The sequence below is a fragment of the Salvia hispanica genome, chromosome 2 (assembly GCF_029641045.1).
Source record: "Salvia hispanica isolate PSC_SH4W2 chromosome 2, Shi_PSC_v1, whole genome shotgun sequence".
In the NCBI taxonomy this organism is placed as follows: domain Eukaryota; kingdom Viridiplantae; phylum Streptophyta; class Magnoliopsida; order Lamiales; family Lamiaceae; genus Salvia; species Salvia hispanica.
In genome coordinates, this window is record NC_142693.1 from 42,692,104 (window position 1) to 42,708,775 (window position 16,672).

The window sequence follows — 16,672 nt, forward strand, 5'->3', positions numbered from 1 at the left end:
TGGTGGTTTCTCGGCCGCGGGGGTCGAACTCGTCGCCTCCGTTGCCGCCTTTTTGGCTCTTTGTTTAGGTGGGTTTTTTCGCGGGTTGTGTGCGTCGCCGGATTTCCCTGCATCTTTGTCTACGGCGGTGTTTTTTTTTCGGCGGTGATTTACGGTAATGGTGGTGGTTCTCGAACTGCAGAGAGAAAAGAAAAGAGTTTGTGAATTGGGAGTTGTGAGAGAATAATTTTAGGTGAGGGAAGTTAATTAGTTTTTTTTAAGGGAAGTTATTTTAGGAAAAAGAAAATAAAAGGAATAAAAGGAAAATAAAATAAAATAATATATATAAAAAAAGAATATCATGATTGGCTGCAGGCGAACGGTCGCCAGCTTTTTGAATTTCAAAATTCAAACTTCCCCCTGATTTTCCTCACTTCCCTCTGACCGGGTAATCTTAAACACTTAGTAAAAAAACGAAATTTGCTGAACGTCTAGGTCAAAGAGATAAGCTTTTCAAATTTATGCATTTCCTCAGACGCTCAGAATTTCAAAAATCTTTTTTGGGTTTTATAAGTATATATATATATATATATATATATATATATATAGGGAGATGATCAAAATAAGAATGCATTTAAATCCAGAAATGCAGCCCAAATCTTGGCCCTAGGATTAGATGATCTAATGGTCAATAATTAACCTAAAACACGGAAGGTCATAATTAAGTAGTTTTAGGTCATATTATAATATTTGGGTTTATGTCATGTTTAGATCATTTTAGGTCATGCTAACAAAGCATGACCTAAAAATAAACTAACTATGACCTAAAAATGTCCTACGTATGACCGTGTTCTGTATTTCTGTATTTAAATCTGGTCTTCATAGATCAAAACCCTATATATATATATATATATATATATATATATATATATAGGGGCGCACTATGGTCCATAAGGCAAATCCTGTCAAATATCAAAGCAAATCTCAGCCCTTGGATCCTCAGATTAGATGGTTGTGATCATAATACCCGAGATACATTATTGCACTAAAAGCGTTACATTATTAACTAGGCTACATTATTAGACTGCACAATCTACATTGTTAGACTACAGCTGTTACATTATTAGCCAAGCTACATTATTAGACTACACAATCTACATTATTAGGTGCCACGTGACACTAATCTAGCGGTTACATTACAGGATCCAATGGCTGAGATTTGCTTTGATTTTTGACAGAATTTCACTTATGGACCTGATCACATTCCTATATATATATATATATATATAGGGAGATGATCAAAACAAGTATGTGTTTAAATCCAGAAATGCAGCCCAAATCTTGGCCCTAGGATTAGATGATCTAATGGTCAATAATTAACCCAAAACACGGAAGGTCATAATTAAGCAGTTTTAGGTCATATTATAAGATTTGGGTTTATGTCATGCTAAGATCATTTTAGGTCATGCTTTGTTAGCATGACCTAAAAATAAACTAACTATGACCTAAAAATGCCCTACGTATGACCGCGTTCTGCGTTTCTGTATTTAAATCTGGTCTTCATAGATCAAAACCCTATATATATATATATATATATATATATATATATATATATAGAGAGAGAGAGAGAGAGAGAGAGTTGTGATCAATGTTGAACTAATTTTAAAGACCGAACTAGAGACCAAATCTGGGCCATTAGATCTAGTTTTTTTGATGAGATGTGCTGCTGTGAAATTTTTTTCGGCTTCATTACAAGCCCATTTTACTTCATTATATAGGTTTATTACTTCATTCTGTACTTCAAATGCTTCTACACATCCTTCATTCCAATAATTTATTACATTATTCCATGTGTTTATTAAACCATATTAGCGCCATGGCGTTGGTGATAGATATTGTAGAGAGAAATAACGGCACGCGACGGCGAAACCACATTTACGTACTAGAATGAAGTAAAAACCTACTATAATGAAGTAATAACCTACTAGAATGAAGTAATATATTCTGGAACGAAGTTAAATCTTCGTAACATGTTAGTATGACTTATTTACCTTCAGATGAATTAAAATAGGCTCGTGATGAAGGCGAAAATAATTTATAAATTTATGTATCTTATCCATAAAAAACTAGATCTAAAAGCCCTAATTTGGTAGGGTTCGGTGGTTCGGTCTTTAAGAGTGGATTTGTGGATAATGGGACTCTATATATATATATATATTTTGTATTTCATAAAAAAAACTTATTCATGTTATTTACACCTAAATGTTTAAATATTCTTGGGAATTAACTGGTCCAGTCAGCTGATCAAAAATTTTACCCTATCTACCTGACCCAGTAATTCCCGTAGAATATTTAAACATGGCTTACTAGGCAATAGTGGAAGGTGTGTGGAGTGGAATTTCTTCCACTTCACACAACTCCGAGCTATCCCTAAACACTTTCACTCTATGACCATTAACAAGGAAAGGAACAGAGTTAGCATTGACTCCCTGAATTTCCACTGCTCCATGCGCTCGAATGCCAACGATTGTGTAAGGCCCTATCCACTTGGACTTCAGCTTTCCAGGCATGAGCTTGAGCTTTGACTGAAAAAGGAGTACTTTCTGCCCGACCTGCAGCTCCTTGACCCGAAGGTTTTTGTCGTGCCAGAGTTTGGTCCTCTCCTTATACCACATGGTTGAATCATATGACTCCAGCCCCAGTTCCTCTAGCTCCTGCAGTTGCATCTTCATCTCTTCCTCACATGCATGAGCCTTCATATTCATTTCCTTGACTGCCCAATACGCTTTGTGCTCTATCTCCACGGGCAGGTGGCACATTTTTCCAAATACCAATCTGTAGGGTGACATTCCTATTGGTGTCTTGTAAGCTGTTCTATAGGCCCAGAGGGCATCACCCAGACACTTGCTCCAGTCCTTCCTCGAGGTATTCACCGTCTTCTCTAGGATGCCCTTGATCTCTCGATTTGAGATTTCGGCCTGCCCATTTGACTGGGGATGATACGAGGTAGATAACCGATGGTGGACTCCATATTTTCTCATCAATGCTTCAATCGTCCTATTACAGAAATGAGTCCCTTGGTCTGAGATGATCGCTCGGGGCACGCCATATCGGTTGAATATATTGGCCTTTAGAAACTTTGAAACTTCCTTCGCGTCGCTTGAACTTGTAGCCTTGGCCTCTATCCATTTGGACACATAATCCACAGCAACCAATATATACGTATTTCCATATGAAGATGGAAATGTGCCCATGAAGTCCATGCCCCAAACATCAAAGATCTCGCAGACTATTATAGGAGTCTGCGACATCTCATCTCTCATAGAAATCCCTCCGGTCAGTTGGCACCTATTGCAATTCTGGCAGAACTCATAAGCATCCCTATTCAGCGAAGGCCAGTAGAAACCGCTATCCAGAACTTTCCTTGCCGTTTTCCTTGGGCTGAAATGGCCACCACACGCTAGTGCATTGCAATGGTTTAGCACGTCTCTTTTCTCCCACTCTGGAATACACCTTCTTATCACTTGATCTGGACCCATCTTCCAGAGGTATGGGTCATCCCAAAAGTAGTACTTGGATTCACTTTTAATTTTCATCCTCTGGGCCCTAGTGATTTCTTGTGTGGCAGGTAGCTCTCCGGTAACTATATAATTTGCCAGGTCCGCGAACCAAGGCTCGTCATTCGGTTTTCCTTTCCGTTTCTCTGACTCCTCGGGCCCAGTTAATGCTAACCCTGCTACCCATCTGATCGGTCTAGCGGATCTCCCTAAGTAATACACGTGCTCTTCGGGAAAAGCATCGGGTACGGCTTCCTCATCTTCTCCTTGGGTAATCCTGCTTAAATGGTCAGCCACTCTATTCTCGGTCCCTCTCTTATCTCTGACTTCCCAGTCGAAATCTTGCAATAGTAACACCCATCTGATTAGCCTTGGCTTGGATTCCTTCTTGGCTAGGAGATATTTAATGGCTGCATGGTCAGTGAACACTATTGCCCTCGACCCCAGTAGATATGGTCAGAATTTTTCAAATGAGTACACCACAACCAACATTTCCTTCTCGATGGTGTCATAGTTCTTCTGGGCCTGGTTCAGCGTCTTCGAGGCATAAAATATGACATAACTTTTTCCTTCGATCCTCTGGCCCAACACTGCTCCTATTGCAAAGTCACTTGCGTCGCACATTACCTCGAAGGGGTAATCCCAGTTGGGCGAGTAGATTATCGGAGCTGTGACCAGACGATCCTTGAGTAGCTGGAAGGCTTTTTTATATTTATCATCAAACTCAAACTCCATATCATTCTGGAGAAGTCTTGTCAGGGGCTGGACAATTTTTGCGAAGTCCTTAATGAACCTTCGGTAGAACCCTGCATGCCCCAAGAATCCTCGAATTTCCTTCTGATTCGTTGGGTGTGGAAGCTTAGAGATTACCTCCACCTTTGCTTGATCTACCTCGATGCCCCTCTCAGATACAACATGCCCCAGTACTATCCCCTCCTTGACCATAAAGTGGCATTTCTCATAGTTTAGCACTAGGTTCTTCTTCCTGCATCTCTCCAAAACGACATCCAGATGCCCCAGGCAAGTCTCGAAAGAATCTCCATATACGGTGAAATCATCCATAAAGATTTCTATGCAGTCCTCCAGTAGATCCGAGAAAATGCTCATCATGCATCGCTGAAATGTCCCAGGTGCATTGCACAGACCAAAAGGCATTCTCCGGTAGGCGTATGTTCCAAAGGGGCAGGTAAATGTAGTTTTCTCCTGATCCTCCGGATTGACATAGATTCAGAAGTATCCACTGTAGCCATCTAGAAAGCAGAAATATTGCTTTCCCGCCAACCTCTCCAGCATTTGGTCGATGAAGGGTAGTGGGAAATGATCCTTCCGTGTGGCCGCATTAAGTTTCCTGTAGTCTATGCACATTCTCCACCCCGTGACCAACCTTGTGGGCACAAGCTCGTTGCGGTCATTCTTGACTACTTGTATTCCGGATTTCTTCGGCACCATGTGGACAGGACTCACCCACTCACTATCTGGAATGGAGTATATGATTCCCAAGGCCATCAGCTTCAATACTTCCTTTAATACTTCCTCTCTCATGTTGGGGTTGAGTTTCCTCTGGAGATCCCGGTGTGCCTTGGCTCCTTCTTCCAAACGGATGTGGTGCATACATAGATCGAGGCTGATCCCCACTAGGTTAGATAGAGTCCACCCTATTGCTTTCTGGTTCCTCCCCAGCACTTCCAATAGCTTGACTTCCTGCAGGGGTCAGAAGGCTGTTGATTATGACAGGCAGAGATTCGCCTTCGCCTAAGTAGGTATACTTCAGACCCGGAGGAAGGTTCTTCAACTCTTTCTTCGGAGGGGGTACTTCAGGTGGCAACGGATTTCTCTCCATACCTTTCTTGACCAGCTCGTCCAACTCTGGCAACTTTTCCACACTGGCCAGTTGGACTGATCCCTTGGACCCAGGGGATCCTGCCTCGCCACAGAAGTCCATTATTTCCTTTGTGATTTCTTCATCAGATAGCCCTTGTTTAATAACTACTTCACACCATCCTGCAACTTCTTTCCTCATAGATTCTATCATCTCTGATGTATCAGCTTGTTCCTGCAATAGTTCGGTCTCAAGAAACTCCTGGATCAGGGGGTTAATCTCATCAACAAAATGGAGGTTTTCCACGTCAAGTGGTTTCCTCATAGCTTCATCAATGCTAAAAGTGAATTTCTCCCCATTATAATCTAAACAGATGGTGCCATCAAAAACGTCAATTATAGTCTTAGCGGTCCTCAAAAATGGTCTTCCTAAAAGTACGCCACTAGACTCATCAGTTTCGTTGTCACTCATTTTAATCACATGGAAATCGGCAGGGTATAGAAAATCATGAACTTTCACTATCACATTTTCTAATACTCCTTCAGGGCTAATGCATGATCTATCAGCTAACTGGATTACCACTTTCGTATCAGTCATTCTTGCTCGACTCTAACACCTCCTATATGATAGGTAAGGTAAACATACCTGGGTCAGTTTGCTTCGACGGCATTATCCTCTTCTGAATTACTGCAGATACATTCTCCCCGATCACGATCTTTCCATCAGATTTTGCCTTGCCCGCAATGAACTCCTTAATAAATTTGCTGAACGGGGGCAGCGACATAGCCTACAGGAACGGGAGATTGATCTCCAGCTTTCCAAAGATCTCCATGAAATCCACGGGGTTGTCCTTTTTCTTCTTGGCATCCCCTCGGTAGGGAAAAGGTTTAATCCTCTTTGTTGCGTTGGTTGGATCTTCCTTAGAGGGCTCTTCCGCCTCTCCTTTCTCTTTTTCAGTTTCTACCTCAGGCTCCGGGTCTAAGAAGAATGGGTCAGCCATCCGAGGTAACGGTCCTCCCAAATCACCGGCTTGGATATCATCCTCTGCTCTAACTTCTTCTTTTTGCTGGACCGGGTGGATAACATCCTCACTCATAGGTATTGGCATTTCATCATTTACCTTCAGCTTGGGTCCTTCATACACTTTCCCGGATCTCAGGGTAACCTGGCTGATGTTTGCCCTTTCTGGTGGCTTTACTGAGGCTGGAATCCTCCCTTCATTTCCTCGCATGTCGCTCAAGGATGTCGCGATCTGAGATAATTGCTTTGACATCAGATCCATCGCGGCTTTGTGTTCCTGCTGAGCATCCTGAAGCTTGTGGACTACATCATTATTTGCCAATAAGTTGTTCTGCATGTGCTGTTGAGAAATTACTAGGTCATGGACCATATCATCCAGATTCCTCTGGGTCCTGGAGTTCGGTTGACTGCCACTTGGCCCTTGACCATGATTTGGTCCACCCCCTTGATGCGAGCGAAAGTTTCCTTGACCTCCTTGGTTATTATTGTACTGATTCCCTGGTCCCTGATAGTTGTTGTTCCTCTGGTGTGGGGGTACATATGAGCTTCCCTCTTGATTCCTTCCGGACCAGTTGGATTGGTTCCCTTGGTTTCCTTCTGAGTTAGTAATCTGGAGTTGAGGGTTTTGATTCCCATCGGACCACCTGAAGCATGGATTGTCCCTCCATGGAGCGTCTTTAATTTTCCATTGGTTCCAATTACTGCCTTGATTATTTTGGTTCCAATTTCCTACAACATTTATATGGGCTGGACAATCCATCCCTCCTTGAGATCCGCAATAATTGTAACCATCATATGGACCCAGTGCTTGTTTTTCTTTATCTGTTGGACTCGGTGAGTCGTTCTTCCCCAGGGCGGTTAGAATAGTCTTCTCCAGCTGCTCCATTCTAACATCCTGTTGGGACTACCGCAGCGGAAGACACGGAAACCAAACAGGTCCTAGACGGATCTATTTAGGTGATTATGCATTCAACTCCAATTTCATGCAATGTTCATAGATCTATAGATATAACATCAAATAAACACATAATCATGCAATTTGATGTAGATTCGATTGTTACCTCTTCTTGATCCATCATAGGATCGAAGTTGCTAGCTGCACCACCCGGAGATCCTTGGTTTATCGACCGTGAATCTTCCAACCTATTCCCTAGTCCTTGATTCTCCATCCGTGTGGGCGGATCTTAGATAATCAAAATAGTCTTGATGAGATCTAGGAGGAACACTACACCAAACTATCTATCTCGATTCAATTCTATGGATTAGAATGAACAAGACAAGATCAAACCAAAAACCCTAGCTCCCTATTACTTGGAGGCTCGAAAATCAAGACAAAAATAAGGGAGAGAGAAGCCACGCTAGTGGCGGCTAGGGTTAGGGTTGAGAGAGGTGACTTGTGGAGTGCTAGGGTTTCCACATCTCATCACTATTTATAATGGACTTTGTTGGGCTAGGTTGGGGATCCATGGAATGACTTAAGTGTTGGGCTCACCCATTAGATAAATTGCTAATTAAATCAAATGACCCATGATTTAATATATTATCAATGGAATATTATTTTATTCCACTAAAGAATAATATTGCACTCCCACTTAAATCACCAAATTACAAATAACTTGGGTACATTTTATTTTATAATATTTCCCGCGTTTAAGATTATCTTGATCCATCAATTTAATTCTTTTGTCTGCTATGTGACTAGAATTAAATTAATTCTCCAAAGAGTTTTTCTAGTTTGAAACTTTATTTATTATTCGTGGAATAAATTCCAACTGCGCAGTTTTCTGAATAATAAATTCCTCTTTCAAACACCTCTTGGGGATCACCCCTTTTAGGGATTTAATCATACCACACTGGGCACGCGAATTCTATGAAATAATATTCCAATACCTTCATGTTATTCAATTACTACCACCCAAGATATCATGAACTTGAGTTACGTACAAACTCTCACATATTGATAAGTCAAAGTGGCGTTTGATTGAATAAACAATATTGATATTAATATCATAGACTAGAAAATACTAAACTTTCTTGAAATATTCTTTCAGTAGATAGCAATAAAGAATACATTTCGGATTAGATCCTTTCAGTGCTTTACCACACCGGTGTTACTAATCTCATCTTAGGTAAGAGAGAATTATCACAAACACCGCAACCGTTCCAATAGGTAGCCAAAGCCTATCTAGGTTGTGAATACGTTTTTCTTCTTACTAGATCTGGCCAAGTCCCCTACTGGAAAACTCATGAGGATATTCATCGAATTTCCCTACTTGACCTTCTTAGTAAAAAGCCTTAGACTTGTTTATCATATTTCAATAATAAACCATTTATATTATATTATTTATTCTCATAAATAGGTAAACAAGTGGATGTGGCGTTTCTCGTATACTTGCACAAGCTGACTGTACAAAGGCATGTACGCTCGAAGCATCTTTTAGTATACAAACCCCAACACATCCATGAGGATTCGACTAGGCTTCAGAGGTTAGAAGATCATGAAACTATCAGAAAGGGGTCGTTGGGTGCACTCTATTCCTTCAAAAACCTCAACCCACTATACTACAACTTAGCACAGGGAATTAAAGGATCGATCCCACGAGGACGAAGGTGTTACGAAACTGCATTCGAGGATGTTTTGGGAAAAGGGGTTGGCTGCTGCCACACAATTTTGTGGGTCGAGAACTTAAAACTACTGGGTCTGAGAGATGTTAAAAATTTTACTCTACCTACTGGGTCTAAGAAACGAAAGCGTACGAAACATACATGACTTGGAGAAACTGAGATATTTTAAAGTTCTAAGACAACTGGAGTAAACTTAACTAGACAGACTTTCCTAATTTGGACAGACAAGCATAAAGTGAAAAGTAGAGACAAGTTTCCTTAAACTACCAGGGTCTGGAAAAGCATGAAGAAAAGTAAAAGAGACAAAGCAGATCGTACTGACACGGTCTAGGGGACATGCAGAAAAAGCAAAGTACATGCTGAAAAGTACTGACATAAAGCAGATCTGGTTCTAACTACCAACAACTTCATCTTCTTCGGGAATCAAACGAGAATAGCAGATAAAACAGAGTATTAAACACCATGAAAACATAGCAAACTTTAGATCTAGACTTAAAACGAGAAATTAAAGCCTAAACTAACAGATCTACGCTACTGGACCTAAAGGATGCAGAAACAGAAAGTAAACAGCCATGATAATGCACAACGTAAACAGCAAACACCAATTACGTGAAATTCCAACTCAAAAACACCACGATTCAACAAATCCAAACATCTCCATACGCAAATCCCCAGCCTCCATCAACAAACCAACATATTTCAGCTCCAAACATCCAATAATAAACAAGAACGAAAGCTAAAAGCAAGAGATAAACATAAACTCAGCGATATCCCACCAAAAGCAAACATAAACTTCCATAATAACTAGAAATAGGTGTGAATCCAGTAGATCAAAGTCAGAAACTAGAGTTGCGAACTTAAAAACCAACAAGTACTAAACGTAAGCAAGTAAAGATTGTTTCTTCGCCTTCACAAGGTGGTGTTACACAGCAAAATAACAACGATGATGAGAACCACGGTGGCCAGAATCCTCCATTTCCAAGTGCGCAACAGTAGAAATGAGAAATTTGAAGTGTGGAACTAAAGCATGGAACGAAAGCTAGAGCTAGGAAAGTGTAGTAGTGGTTGTCTTGCTCTTCAAGGTTGAGCTCCTTATATATGTGAGGCTTTGATCCCTAGGGTATCCCTCTGGTGATTTTACGCTCTTGCCCTTGAGTAAGTCTCTTTAAAATAATCTGCTCTCGTTCCATTCTGCTCCTGTCGCCAACTTTTGATTCTCCCAGGTCCGAATGACGACTTCTGATTTTTTCTTCAATTTCATCTCTTTTGCATCTGCCAAGTCAGGTAACAGCAACTCCTAGGTCCAGCAGATTTACTACGCACCTGAACTCATAAACGCATATTAGCGCCCCAAATGCACAGAATTTCAACCCTAAACCGATGCATGAAACGAGCCTTATCAATACCCCTTGTGGAATTAGGAGACATATTCCAATCAGGAGCCAATCATCTAAGTGCGGAATAAAAAATTGTGGGGTCGAACCGATCAAGATTATAAATATAATATTTTAATAAATATCTCTAAACAAAAATACATAAAAGTATAAATACCACAATCTTATGCTATGCGAGATAGTTGGCTTCTTCGAGTATCCATTTTCTGAAAATGACTCAAAATCCTTTCATTGGGAATAGTTGCAAAGACCTCATTCTCACTATATACCGTCAAACTGTCGTCCAACCAGTCATCTCCCATCCTATTTCTCAGCTCTGACTTCATAAATTTCATTGCAGAAAACACTCTTTCAACGGATGTTGTAGCTACTGGTAAAAGTAAGACCAAGTTTATCAATCGATAAACCAATTGAAAAATCTTATCTTTCATCGTTTCAACCATCTTCTTTGAAAGAGTTCTCAAATCTTCAACATCTTAAAAACGTGTATCTCTTCTTTCATCACTCACGAAACTTTGAAGTTGTTTAGTTAACAAGTTAAGCTCCATGGATGAAAAGTCTTCCGGATAAAGCGTGGTAAGATGAACAAGTTTATCGGCATTGGAATTGGAGAAATGATTTCTTGGATCAAGACATGCCATACACTCAAGAAATTGGAGAAATGATTTCTTGGACTCAGAAAAACGATTCCTCATTTCTTGACTAATTAAGTTAATAACCTGATTGTGAAAAAAATATATTAGGAGTTAATATCAAAGTTTAAATAAATAAGAATATTAGTTATCAAAAATACCTGATAAAAAATTTCAACATGATAATAATGATAGTTTGTAATACTTTTTCCATCATTCTTCATACGAATTCGTCTTGGAACAATTTTATCCATGTTAGGAACATCAATTTCATTTGTCCGGCAAAATGCTTCCACTTCTTGCAAGAAATCATCCTATCCAGATTCTCGAAATGCTTGCAAGTCCTCTTTCACAGTCACTATCAAATTTATTGCATTCAGAATATTTTGATCTCTGTATTGCAGCACACAAGATAGTGGATCAATCATACCCAACAAATGTTTCATCAACATCATGTGAAACACAAAATCAAAGTTTTCCATCTTTTGAAGCAACCCTTTAGGCCACTTGTTTCTTGATCAACCCCATCTTCAAATACTATTTCAAGTACTGTGACTATCGAGGGCCACATAGATGCAAGACGAGTTAGAGTAATATAATGAGATCCCCATCGAGTGTCACCCGGTCTATGCAAAGAAGTTTCTTGATTTAGACCTTTACCTGAAGTGATTTCCCCTTTCTCAATCCTTTCAACCATTCTTTCATATTCAATTTGTCGGAGTTTATCTGCCCTTTTGTAAGAAGATCCACATACTGTAACAATCGGGCTAAGATATCCGAAAAAGTCAGAAACATGTCAATTTGCCTTACATACCGCCACACATACCAATTGAAGCTGATGGGCAAAACAATGGACATACCATGCCGATTGATATTCTTTTAAAATAAGTGCTTTAAGTCCATTAAATTCACCCCCCATATTTTAAGTCCCATCATATCCCTGACCTCTCAATCTTGATAAAGATAATTCCAACTTAGAAATAAAAATATCAATTGTCATTTTCAAACATCTTGATGAAGTCTCTTTAACATAAACTAAGCTAAAAATCTTTCTATTATCTCTCCATTTTTGTTCACGTATCTAATAACAATAGTCATTTGCTCCTTCACCGAGAAATCTCGAGACTCATTAACTATTATGGAAAATAATCCATCACCAAGTTCCTACATTATTTCAACTGTAGTTTCAACTGCACACGCATTAACCATTTCTTTTTGAATTGATGGAGCAATCATTTAATTATTTCTGGGAGCATTCTTCAATACAACTTGACCAACTTCATCATTCCTTAAACTATACCAATATAATAACTCCAGAAAGTTTCCCCTATTTGAAGAAGTTGATGTCTCATCATGTCCTCTAAAATCCAAACCTTGATTCAAAAGGAATCGAATAACATCAAGAGTTGCAGTCAAACGAATCCTATATTCCTTCTCTTGTTTTGAACCAACTCTACTAACAATATAAGTCACCCTCTGCTTTTGATTTACAAAATTTTCATATTCAATTCTAGCTTTGTGGTGTGCACTACCGATTGACCCAACATGAGCTCTAAATCTTTCATTAGCCTTCTTACAATTAGAGAAACCACCACTAACAAATGCTTCATCTCTTGTTGCTAAATAACCACATTTGAAAAGAAAACACCAAAAACAATACGCATATTGTTTTTTTGGAAAGTCATGGCTTTTTGGTTGGCAAGGACCTTTGGCAACATATTCTCTACGAATTCGATCACGAATATTCACATCAAAACTATCTATAGGGTCTCGTAATCCGGGGTTGGCTTTAATTTTCTCTTTATCAATATCAATCTTGTCCAGATTATTTTCAACTACCACATGATTTTCCAATTGTTTTGGTTCTTGCTCAACATTAGCACTTGAAGAACGGATAGAAACTCGATCTTCAGAAATTTATCCATTAACCTAAAAACAATGTAACACAATTAAAATTTATATTAAATTAATTATCATATACTATGAAACTTTCTAATCTAATCTTGGACAAGGTAAACAAAATCAATTAAGCAAAGCTGCAAAGATTATTGCTATATCTACTAAAATTAGAGAATATAATAATTATTGATTAATTTTGTAGCATGTAATGTGAATTGTAAAAACAGAAAAAAAAAAAAAAAACAAATAATAATACCAACTTAAACTTGAATGATGATTTTAAATACCTCAATAAGTGATATGATACAAGAAACTCTCTAAAAATATTGTTGACGCCAATTGCTAAAAAATTCCTTCAAAATTTTATTCGTAGCACAAAACCCCTAAAGCCTAAAGTTTGAAATTCTCTTTGATATAAATTTTGAGTAGAGAATGAAAGGGTTTACTTTTCATGTTATAAAATTCGCCAAGTATGTACCACAAGTTAACAAATCTTTTGCATTCTCTATATGTTAAAATTATTGGAAGTTGGGTTTATTTAATTATGGTATCAATTAATACAAGGCAAGCCCATTTGTAAAGCCCAAATTTTAAAGTATTGGAATTTGGCAATTTGCGTCTTCTTCTTCTCCAGAGGCGGCGGAATCTGCGTCTTCTTCTTCTCGGAGGAGGCGGCGACAGGTTTGCTGCCATTGCTGCCTAGGGCAGAACTTCGGCGGCGTGGGGTCGGCAGCTAAGGAAGGGAATTATCCGGCTATTCTCCGGGAACAATGGTGAGGTCGGCCGACCCCCCGAGCCCACCTAGATCCACCGATGAAGCCATCCTCCTTATGTGCTCTAACTCCACGGTGTAGTCTACTGACCAGTTTGCACCTTTTTGCTTCTTTTCACTTGGTTTACCTTCGGCACCCGTTGCATGACTTTAGACCCTTTTCCTGCACTCTTAGCAACTAAATTGCGCATATTATATATTTAAGCCCCTTAAAACTGACCAGTAACCGATAAAGGGAGTACTATTCATCATATTCCCTTTTTCCCAACTAAGATGACATACTTTTCTTTTTAGAGCATCTCTAATGTCGGCTAGCCAACCGGCTAGCCGATCCGCGTCGCTAGCCGGTCGGCTAGCCGAATCATTGGAGTAGGTGAGCGGCAAATCAGCAAAATTTTCGGCGTGAGCTGGCCGGTGGCGTGGCGCTGGCCGCCATTGTGGCGGCCCGATCGGCCAGCGATCAGCCAGCGCCGATTTTTGATTTTTTTTTTTAAACCTATATAAATGCGATTTTAGTTTCATTTTCATTTGCACCACTTGTTTTAACGAGTTTTCTCTCTCTCTAACTTTCTTTACAAGAGCATCATCGAGCGATGAGTAACGCGGGTGGTAGCAGTGGTGGTAGTGGTGGGGATGCTGAGGAGTACGAACGGAGGATGAACGAGGCTATGAATGCCTACATGAACCACGAGATGGAGCGGTACATGCTTAGGGTGGAACAGCAGGCGATACCTCGCCCTCCACGGGTTATCCACCGCCGAGCAGTGATTGATCGGGATCACGTAGCTGCACATCAGCGGCTGTATGACGACTACTTTTCGGAGAACCCGCGGTTTCCCACAACCATGTTCCGATGGCGTTTCAGAATGCGCAGGGAGTTGTTTATGCGTATCGTTGACGCTTTGGAGCGTCGATATCTGTGTTTCCGCTTCTTGCACGATGCGGTTGGCAGACCCGTCAAAAGTGCACGGCGGCAATCAGGCAGTAGGCCTACGGAGGCACGACAGACATGTGGGATGAGTACCTACACATCAGTGAGTCGACAGCCCTGGAATGTCTGAAGTATTTCTGTGAGGGCGTGATAAACATTTTCGGAGAGCAGTACCTTCGAAGCCCTACTCCCGAAGATTGTCAGAATTTGATGCAGATGCACGGGGAGAAGCATGGGTTCCCTGGGATGTTAGGCAGCATAAATTGTATGCATTGGGAGTGGAAGAACTGTCCGACTGCCTGGAAGGGGGCCTACACGATCGGCTACAAGTCAAAGAATCCCACGATGATCCTCGAGGTCGTAGCTGATTACCGGCTGTGGATCTGGCATGCGTATTTTAGGATAGCCGGGTCGAACAACGACCTCAAAGTCCTGAACTCGTCGCCCCTCTTCAACGAGAAGTGTCAAGGCGTCGGTCCAGCCGCCTCATTTGTGGCCAACGGCAACCGGCATGATATGGGCTACTACTTGGCGGATGAGATATACCCTAGGTGGCCTGTCTTTGTGAAGACGATCAGGCACGCAAGTGATGAAAGGAAGGCCTACTTTGCGGAATGACAGGAGTCGGCGGGCAAGGACGTGGAGCGCGCATTTGGTGTGCTCCAGTCTCGATGGGCGGCAATTAAGGGTCCAATACGTTTGTGGGATGTCAGATGCGTTTCCCAAATAATGTACGCCTGCATTATCCTGCACAACATGATCGTCGAAGACGAAGGCGTACAACTGACTAGTTAGGCCAATGACGATGAAGCCGGTCTAAGCCACGGAACGGCCACCCCTAGCGTACGACGTGGGGTACCTCTCGATGAAGCCGACCGCCTCAAGGAATTTGCCGACTTCAAGGAATTTGCCGACAATGCAATAGTTTTTTTTCTTTATTATGTATTTTTTTTTATCTATGTACCTTTTTTAATACAATTAATGAATTTTCCCGTATATGTCTCGTAAATTTAATTCCGTAATTTAATCGTAATTTTAATTCCGTAAATGTAGTATTTTTTGAATTATTTTTTTGCGGCTGGTCTATGGCTGGCCTAAATATAGATGTGGCAGGTGGATTTTTAGTGCTGCTGACATGGCAAAGAGAGAGAGTGGCTGGCCTATGGCTGACCTATTTGCATTGGAGATGCTCTTAGTTTGTCCCAAATGTGAACACTCACTCCATCCAAGTAAGATGACACACTTTTCTTTTCTCTTTGTTCAAAATAAGATTACACATTTCTATTTTTGAACTCCTTCTCCCTCCAATTTATACACTCAACCACTTTTTTCATCTCCAATTAAAATATTTGACTCTCTCTCTTTCTCTCTCTCTCTCTCCATTTAATACTTATATCCATCTTTTCTATCTTCAATTAAACTCATATTTGGAAGACCTTGTACATCTGATCCCGTGTATGGTTACGCGAATGGAGAGTGTACTCGAGTGGGGCGGGTGGGAGGGCAGAGGACTGGACCTCATGGGGCGATAGGGGGGATCCTTCCCTCGCAGCCCGTTGCGCCCGCTTTTGTCCCACCGGGCGAGGGCGACCAGCAAATGAAGGATGGGATGGAAACTCCTCGGCATCCGGGGGGAGATCGTGGGATCCGCCGCTGCTGCCGCTGTAGTCGCCGGAATAGTTCAACCTCTGCTTCTTCGGCCACCCAGCGTCGCACCCCGCCCGGAACTTCTCGGAGTCCTTCAGCAACAAGAAGCACTCCCAGAAGGTGAACTCCTTATACTTCCCCGCCAAGGGGAACTGACTCTCGGCTATCCTCCGGGCGTCGTCCTCATTCTGCCCACTACTGAGCTGACGGAGGGCGTTGGCGTACAAATTCGCAAAACGGCCCACCGCGGCCCTGATGCGCTCCCACCCCTTCCGGACCTCCTCCCCGCTGAAGTCCTTCCCGTGCGGGCAATGCCTCCTATAGGCAGCTCTGATCTTCGCCCACATGTTGACAACCCGCTGGTTGTTCGCAACCAGCGGATCGTCGCACACCTCCA

The 16,672-nt window shown here is 41.2% G+C and overlaps 1 protein-coding gene across 1 annotated transcript; it reads right to left on the reverse strand.

Annotated features, from left to right (window-relative positions):
- Nucleotides 1-12,262: 12,262 nt before the first annotated feature.
- Nucleotides 12,263-13,888, reverse strand: LOC148932448 (uncharacterized). Its single transcript, XM_089065107.1, has 2 exons — nt 13,789-13,888; nt 12,263-12,933 (listed from the first exon to the last, which is right to left on the reverse strand). Exons 1-2 carry the CDS (start codon nt 13,886-13,888, stop codon nt 12,263-12,265), a joined length of 771 nt encoding a protein of 256 aa, XP_088921233.1.
- Nucleotides 13,889-16,672: the final 2,784 nt, after the last annotated feature.